Source organism: Falco peregrinus, chromosome 12 (genome assembly GCF_023634155.1).
Source record: "Falco peregrinus isolate bFalPer1 chromosome 12, bFalPer1.pri, whole genome shotgun sequence".
Taxonomy (NCBI): domain Eukaryota; kingdom Metazoa; phylum Chordata; class Aves; order Falconiformes; family Falconidae; genus Falco; species Falco peregrinus.
The window spans coordinates 27,120,387-27,129,221 of NC_073732.1; the positions used below are offsets into that span (position 1 = coordinate 27,120,387).

Sequence of the window (8,835 nt, forward strand, 5' to 3'; positions counted from 1 at the left end):
GCGGGGCGGGAGCGGGAGCGGGAGCGGGAGCGGGGCGGGAGCGGGAGCGGAGCGGGAGCGGGGCGCCCCCGCCGCCTCAGCCGCCCCCGCCGCCTCAGCCGCCCTCTCGCGCCAAATGGCGGCGCCCCCGCGCGCCCTTCCGGCCTCGCGCGCGCCGCCGTGAGGAGCCGCGACGTCCCCCCGGCCCCGCTGGCACCGGCACCGCCGCTGGCACCTGCCGCCCGCCGGGCACGGCGTCGCGCCTCCCGCTCGCAGCGGCCGCGGCCCCTCAGGGCCAGGGCGGCGGGTCCTGCTCGCACCGGCTGCCCGCGCCGAGGGAACCGGGAAACACCCGCCCCCGCCAGCCCGCCGGGGCCGCGGCAAATGGCGTTCCGCGGGGGCTGCCTGGGGCTGCGGGGCTGGGGGCTGCGGGGCTGGGGGCTCGGGGCCGCTGGGGGCTCGGGGCTGGGGGCTCGGGGCCGCTGGGGGCTCGGGGCCGGCCGCTGGCCGCGCTCCTGGGGCCCCGGCGCCAGCACCAGGGCCTGGCTGGTGTCACACTGAGCCCAGGGGCTGCAGGGCAGGAGGCAGCCGTTTGCAAACCGCACTTGCTCTCATCCTTCTGCCGCTAGAACCGATCATAGAAGCATCGAATCGCATAGGTTGGAAAAGACTTTTGAGATCATCGAGTCCAACCGTTAACCCCGCACTGAACCACATCACCGCATCTATGCGTTTTTTAAACACCTCCAGGGATGGTGACTCCCCCCCCCCCCCCCCCCCCCCGGCAGCTTGTTCCAGTGCTTGGCCACGCTTCAGTGAAGGAATTTTTCCCAATACCCAAGCTAAAACTCCCCTGGCACAGCTTGAGGCCGTTTCCTCTTATCCTGTCACTTGTTATCCGGGATCAGAGACCAACCCCACCTTGTTACAGCCTCCTTCCAGGCAGCTGCAGAGAGCAATCAGGTGTCGTCCTGCCCCCCCGTCCCGTCCGTGCCCCCCCCCCCGTCCCCCGTGTCCCGTCCCCCCCCCCCCCGTCCCTTTTCTCCAGGCTGAATACCTTCAGTCCATGGTGAGGATTCACCCCCAAGCCTCCCTGAATTATTACTTTAATTACATGTTGTCACATTGCAAAAGCATGCAGCCATGGTGGAATATCTTGCTTGGACAACTCAGGAACTTAGATCATTTATGAAACGTTTATTGTGCAAAGTTTGAGTTCAGATTAATTGGTGGTAAATCAGCTGTCCTGGTTTTGTTCTATTACTCTGCATTTTTTTAAACCGAACATGCAGGCAAACCCTACACAAGCAAGATAGCCTCACCCTGGCTAGGCAAACACACCTCTGGACAAATCAAAGGTACACTTCTCATTCTGTCAAATGGTCACCTTTCAGTGCAATGTAGATTCAGGACCTGCAAGCAGAAGGCTGTGTGTGTCACGCTGTGTCTGGTGCACCTGATTACGGCTCTGGTTTGACCTCATGCTGGTGTATAAACTCCAGAGCAATGTGGGAAATCATACTGGAAGCGGCTCTGCATCACCAAATTCTGCTCTGAACCAAACTCACGTTTGACTCAGGTAAGGTTAAAAACTGCAAAACCATGGAGTCTTCAGAAGCTAGCTGTTCTGTCCTGGAAATAAATTTAATTAGCTTGTAAAAAATCAGAGATTGGTTAATCACTTCTTTAAGGTGATAGTCTGATGTAATGAAATAACAGTTGAGACCATAAATATCAGATACAGTTGGAGCAAACATAGAGAGCAGAGAACTGTGAGTAATCTTTAAATCAGAGCACCACCCAGGGACGTGGACCATCCATCCATGCTGTCACAGGTCACACAGAAGGGAGGTTTTGCCCTTGATGGAGATAACCATATTTCAAGGAAATGGCATGCTATTTTGCAGGGAATTATGATTCATTCAACTGTGTTAACAATGTGTTTTGCATAGTTTCTTGTCTCCCCATCTTTTGATTCATTCATATACATTATTTATAAAGAAATGCAAACACTTTCTTCCCTGGTCTAATACATCATGACCCACTCCTGAAAAAAAATCCTACATGTAATCTATACATGTTATTAAGTTTGAAAAATGTACAACTGTGAGTATGTCACTGTCATCTTTTGTTGCCCCCAATTAGTTCCGGTATAACCCTTTTAGCTTCAAGAGAAACCAGATTATAACTTGTCTGTCAAGGCTGCGGTTTATTTTACGCAACATTTGTAATACCTGAGCCACCAATATCATAATTATCAAAATGATTACCCTATCAGTCAGCAGCTTATTTGGCCAGAAGACCTTTACATCTGTTTTGCTGATTATGTACTTTCTGAAGCAAAGACACATGGTAATAAGTAATACTAGTGCATCTGGGTATAAGGGCAAATAAGTATTGCAATACCCAGCGTACATTCAACCAGCCCAGCGTAGGTCTACTAACTGCCAAAAAATGGAGACTTGAATTAAATAATACTAGACTAAATTTTCTATCCTCTTTCCCCACACACACACTATTTAGAATGCTGGCAAAAAAAAGGTCTTTTAATTGAGACTCAGTTACTCCACCCTTCTCGTTCCTTTCCTCAAGGAAATCTTCATCGTAGATCCATGGGCAACAACTGAGCGTAACAAAGCTAACTGAAATTATTAATTTCAGGTAGCAGAATCTTAGTAATGACCAGATCGTAAGATCGATATTTAGTCTCCACCATGCAAAGTGTGGTTAATCTTCTTCATATAAACATAAATCATCGAGTTTACAACTCTTGACAGTGTAATCCAAGCAGACAGCTTCATGCATGAGCAGGCAAGAGGAGTAACTGTGGGAGTCGGAGGCAGCCAGTTTACATGTGTTTACATGTGCCCATGTAGACTCACACATGAACCTCATGAAGTTCAACAAGGCCAAGTGTAAGGTCCTGGATGTGAGTCGGGACAATCCCAAGCACAAATACAGGCTGGGAAAAGAATGGATTGAGGGCAGCCCCGAGGAGAAGGACTTGGGGGCGTTGGTTTATGAGAAGCTCAACATGACCCAGCAACGTGCGCTTGCAGCCCAGAAAGCCAGCCGCACCTGGGCTGCATCCCCAGCGGCGTGGCCAGCAGTCGAGGGAGGGGATTGTCCCCCTCTGCTCCTCCCTGGTGAGACCCCCTGCAGCCCTGCGTCCAGCTCTGTGCCCCCAGCATAAGGAGGACACGGAGCTGCTGCGGCGAGCCCAGAGGAGCCCAGGAAGATGCTCGGAGGGCTGGAGCCCCTCTGGTGTGCGACAGGCTGAGGGTTGGGGTTGTCCAGCCTGGAGAAGGGAAGGCTCCGGGGACACCTTAGAGCAGCTTCCAGTGCCTGAAGGGGCTGACAAGAAAGCTGGAGGGGGGCTTTTTACAACGCCATGTAGTGATGGGACAAGGGGGAATGGTTTTAAACTGGAAGAGGAGACATTTAGATTAGATACCAGGAAGAAATTCTTCACTGTGGGGGTGGTAAGGCGCTGGCACATGTTGCCCCATCCCTGGCAGGGCTCAAGGCTGGGATCAATAGAGCTTTGAGCAGCCTGGGCTAGTGGGAGGTGTCCCTGCCCATGGCTGGGGGTTGAAACTAGATGATCTTTAAGGTCCCTTCCAACCCAAACCGTTCTGTGATTCTATGATTAAACCATTTGAGATGTATTTGTTGCTGGGACATGAGATGCACCAATGAATCAGGTACTGTGTCATTTTGTGGCTTGCTGAGTATGGGCAAACCTTAAGATTCCCCCTCCTCACTGCCTGTGTTTATATTTAATTTCTTTTCCAAAATGGATGCAGATGCAGTCATAAAGGCATATTTATCTCTGGGCACACACTGAAACAGAGCAGACAGCTCGCAGTTCCCTAGACCTTGGGATCTGGGAGTATAGCTAGACTGCTGGGGGTTCAGTTTGCACAATTTACATTGTAAAGAGTTCTTAAATGGTCCTGTAAGTGTGGTTCACTGTTCAAACATGTTCAAAGACTGTAACCTTTGTGCTTGTGACCAATTGGTATGTTACTCATAGCTGTTCCACCCACAGGCTTGGCAATGTACAGTGCACCATCATAAATACTCTTTGCATATTATCAAGTTGGTAAAAGCCAGCAAGCATTTGTACAGAGCTTTTACTTACTTTCCATATCTCAAGGCTGCTTCTTCCTCTTCCTTACATTTTGTGCTTCGTCTCACAGAGGCAGACAGACACATTGCTGACAAAAATCAACTTCACAGAAGACAGGGAATTTCACCTTTAAGGGCTTGCTAGAGAACCCCGCGGCACAAATGGGCCTCCAGAACACCAAGCACTCCAAAGTCAAGCAAGCTAATATACTGATGTTAGGACTTGATTCTGCAGGAAAATCTACACTGTTGTACAAGTTCAAGTATAATGATGTTTTTCTAACAATTCCAACAATTGGCTTTAATGTTGATATGATTGAAACCGAGAGAAATTTTACATTGACATTTTGGGATGTTGGAGGACAACAGAAAATGAGACAGGTCTGGTGCAATTTCCTGGAAAACACAGATGGACTTCTGTACGTTGTGGACAGCTCTGATAAGCAACGTCTGGAAGAATCAAAGAAAGAATTTGAACTCATTTTAAAGAATGAATTTATGAAAAGCATACCAGTTGTCATGCTAGCAAACAAGCAGGATCTGCCTGGAGCTTTGAACGCTGAGGAAATAACCAGGAAATTCAACATGAAGAAGTACTGCAGTGACAGAAATTGGTATGTACAACCCTGTTGTGCCATCACAGGAGAAGGTTTATCAGAAGCTCTCCAAAGGCTAACCATGTTTTCAAAACACTACAGCAGATCAAAGGAGACTTTTACAATCTCTAAGGAAGTTTAAACTCTTCAAGAATTTCTATCATCGCATTCTCATGAACATTAATGAATACATTTTGTTGGACTAAATCTGAAAATACTGGATTCTGGAGAACTCTTATCAGTAAATATCTATAAAGAACCTTGACAATAATTGATGATACTGTTACACCTGCACATGCTTCTGAGATGCCACTCTGCAGTGTTTCATTGGTGACGGTATACTTGGGGTTATTCTGCTCAGAAATGTGGCTGTTGGATGATCAAAGAGGTGAAGTTGAGCTTCCGAATTTTAGCAGGTGGAAACAAAATAGGTGAGCAGTGCTTCAAATGTTTAAATCGAGTCATTTTGTCAAGATATAAAATAGTGAAGTCGTTCATTCAGCAAGAAAAGCGAGGGATAAAATGTTTGTTTTGTAATAAATGCTCCATGGATGTATTTCTCATGTAAAAATATAGTCAGTTTAGAGCTTAAACTCTTAGTTATATACAGGAGATCCTATGAATCTGAAATACCTGTTGGATGTTATTGCATTCTGGAACCAGTTACTCCAAACAGATTTTAACAAACAGGATCTTCACTTCATCAAGTCACTGACAAAACAAAGATCTGGTGCTGTTTGTAAGGTGTAGGTCTGATGTCCCTTCATTACAGACTTCCAGGTACCGATCTCTTTGCTTCTGTGCTGTTGGATTGCTACCCGTAGCCAAGAGCAGGATGGTGGAAGCCAGCACAGGATTGGTCCAGCAAAGCGCTCATCCCCGTTGTCTGTGTGGGGAATAAAGTGGGGAGGAATGGGGATGTTGGCTCCTTGTCAATTTTATAGATCATGATGGATCCTGTCCTGCCTGTACTGAATCCAACTGAAATTTTGTTACTCATAAATTTAGGTTTAATTAAACTTGAGATAAAACTGGCACCAAATTGCTGATCCTCTTACTATAGTTTGTAGAAAAAAAATTCCAAATGAAATTTCTGTTTAGATTTCCTGATCGATGGAGTGAATTAGTATTCCAATTCATTCATAAGGTCCATTAAGCATCGAAGGATTCATAATTACAAGACTAATTGAACTGTATCAACCATGAGAACACTTTAAACACTAAGGCTGAAATGTTAACAGGGCCTGCTCTTTTAAAAGCAAGAGTAAAGAGACCATCTAATTATTGGTTATACAGTCCCAGAAAATCCAGCCCAATTATTTCTGCCTCCTTGGGCAGTGTCTGCAGACATAGCATGCTCCGGTGGTTAGGATGCTTGCTTAGATAGTCATATTATTTTTTTTTCCCTACATCTACCACAATCTTTGACCATGGGCAAGTCATTTGATCACTCTGTGCCTCAACAGTCCCTTAACAAAATTTCCCCCCCCAGTTATGTGCTCTGAAAAAAGTTGTAGCAAAGGTCAGCTTGTGAGCTTTTCTCACTTGTAAAAGCTTGTTACGAGCTTTTTTCGTAAACAAAACGATTATGCCAAGTAATAATATAAGAAATTTACATTTAGTTCTTACTAATAAACAGGCAGGAATTTCAAGTTGTAGAAAGGTGAAGCAGCAAGAAAAACACCCAGACATACCCTGTTGTCTCATGCATATATAATTCAAAGACAAAAACATCATCAGGTGAATTTGCTGAAATAGTAAACAAAGGAAGGTTTCTCAACAGCAGTTGTCACTCATACTGACAGTAATTACTACAGGCTAAATCCTGAGTCATGTTGAGAAAGTATTTAGACTTGTATTGCCTGGTCTGATGATTTGGGCTCAATATAAAATAACATCCTCTGTCCCCAAAAAGATTCTTAAAAGTCAGCCACAATGGGAACATTAGTTTTCTAAACCTGACGATTCAATGTTGAAAATGTACTATTTCAGATCAATATATTTATAAACATTTGCATGTGTATGTTACACATTGAATTCTCCCACTAGTTTAATCGTGTCTATTATAATAAACCTGAATATAGTTTGCTGGCCTCGGGACTTCCATAGGGAGAAATACTCCTTGAGAGATTTAATGAGAGTGCACGAGGGTCTCTAATTAGACAAGAAGCAAGTTCTGAAGGGAGAAATAAAGTTGTGTAATAGACTAGCTCACATAGCTAAAACAGAGAATAAGCTTTCAGGCACAGAATCCCTTCTCCAGGTTATCACATTAGATTAAATGATGCTCACATTGACTTGAAGAGAATCTTTTACATTATGCTTCAAAGGAAATAAATAAACTTTATTCCATTCACTTTGCAGAATATCAAGTATTTAAAACTCAGTTTTTCTAAGAGCTTGGTTTTCTAAAGAAGTGAAGCCGTGCCCATTTTATCTGCCCCTGGAGATCCCTACCTTACTGAATAATTTTTAAGCTTTAAAACTAATATCAAGTTGGACAAAGGTGCAGGTTCTCAAAATAATTATATGCCTGAAAGTTTAATTAAAAAAATCAGTGAGATAGAGGAGTGACCATACTGGTGCCCCGAGTGAAAGCAAGGCTGATAAAGTACAAAAGACTAATCCCCTAGGAGACAAATGTTCCGTTTTAGCCTCAAGAGAGCCTAAGCGGGAACATAAATCCACAGAGCTCAGACTTAATTAGTTCCCCTGCTCCTGGAGCTAGTTGGTCTTTCTCTATACTGCATGAGTAAGTGGTGTACTTGGGGGCTTGTTTAGGATGAGGAGATAGAGGACATAGAACCCACTGCTTAAAATTTCCTTTCTACACATGGAGTAAAGAATCTCCCTGACGACTCAGCATGTTTTGGGAAGGATCTCTGAAAAAGCATAGGCCAGGAAAGTGCAGAGGAATTGGAACTTCTGGCTCAGTTCTGCAAGACTGCCGAGCCCCACGGCACTGTTTGCTCCCTGTTGGAAGCCTGGAAACTGTTTGATATCTGATCCCATCACGTGTTACATGGTGAAATCAATAGCAAGGAAGTTACAAAGGCATTTTACAGCTTCATCCTGCTATGGAGAGTTTTATAACTTTTGATTGCTTGGCTGAACAATATAATGAGCAGAATTGTCTTTATGTTTCAGAGCACAACAAAGTAGAATTCGACCTGAGCTAAAAATACAATCCATAGTATCGTAAGCATAAGTTATTCCTGGATAAGTCTTGTTTTATTATTTAGAATTTATATAGGTTACTCACTAAAAACAATTTTAGGATTTTTGAAGGTTTGGAGTGCTTTGAGAAGGTAAGAAATCAGCATATGAGGAGTACTGCCCCACTTGGCAGTGGAACCAAAGCCTGTAAGCTGAAAAGTTGGCATGGAATGAAAGGCCTTAAAGAGTTTGGGACACCCCTCAGCTGTTTATATTGCTTCAGGTTTTGGAACTTTTTTTATTAGGTCTCCTAATAAATCACACCTTGTTCACCCTGGCGTTTCTTGCATTTTTTATTGATGCATACTGGCAGTCTTGTGCAACTGCAATCAAGTGGTAGAAGCATTACAACTATATTGTAGCTGAAGTGGACAAGTCCCCCAGTGTCTGCTAGTATTTCTTGCACAAAGTTTGCTGCACCTGTTTCTTTCTGCTGACAGAACAGTCATCCATGAAGAAATAAACAGTACGTATCTGAGATTGTGAAACACAAAGGATCTGTGAAACCAAGACATGCTATATCCTGTGCCCTCACAAGAAGATAATCCACTTCAGACACGTTTGAATGTGACATTTTAAAAGTTGACAAATCCAGGGTAAGGGGAACTGTCGTTTTGACCATTCATTAATAAGATTACTGTTGTATAAAATCATGAGTTTTGAAATAGCTGTCATGGAGCTCATTTAACATAGTTCCAGTGGGCTGAAATGCCATTTTAAGGGAAGGTGCAGAGCAGCATAAGAAACCATTGCAAATTTGGATAGTAACACTCCCTCCTCCTTAGTTGTTAGAAGACAACTCCCCCAATAATGAAATACTCTGCAGAATCAAAGGGAAGCATAATGTGTAAGGAATGAGGGACAAGGCTTTTTCAGTACCAGGTAATGTAGAGCTGAGCGACTCACTCAAAAT

At 44.5% G+C, this 8,835-nt stretch overlaps 1 protein-coding gene across 1 annotated transcript; it reads left to right on the top strand.

The window, feature by feature from the left end:
* Window positions 1-1,194: 1,194 nt before the first annotated feature.
* Window positions 1,195-6,241, top strand: ARL14 (ADP ribosylation factor like GTPase 14). Its single transcript, XM_027777767.2, has 2 exons — window positions 1,195-1,558; window positions 4,182-6,241. The coding sequence occupies exon 2, from the start codon at window positions 4,273-4,275 to the stop codon at window positions 4,846-4,848; it is 576 nt and encodes a 191-aa protein (XP_027633568.1). The 5' UTR covers window positions 1,195-1,558; window positions 4,182-4,272; the 3' UTR covers window positions 4,849-6,241.
* The last annotated feature ends 2,594 nt before the right edge of the window (window positions 6,242-8,835 follow it).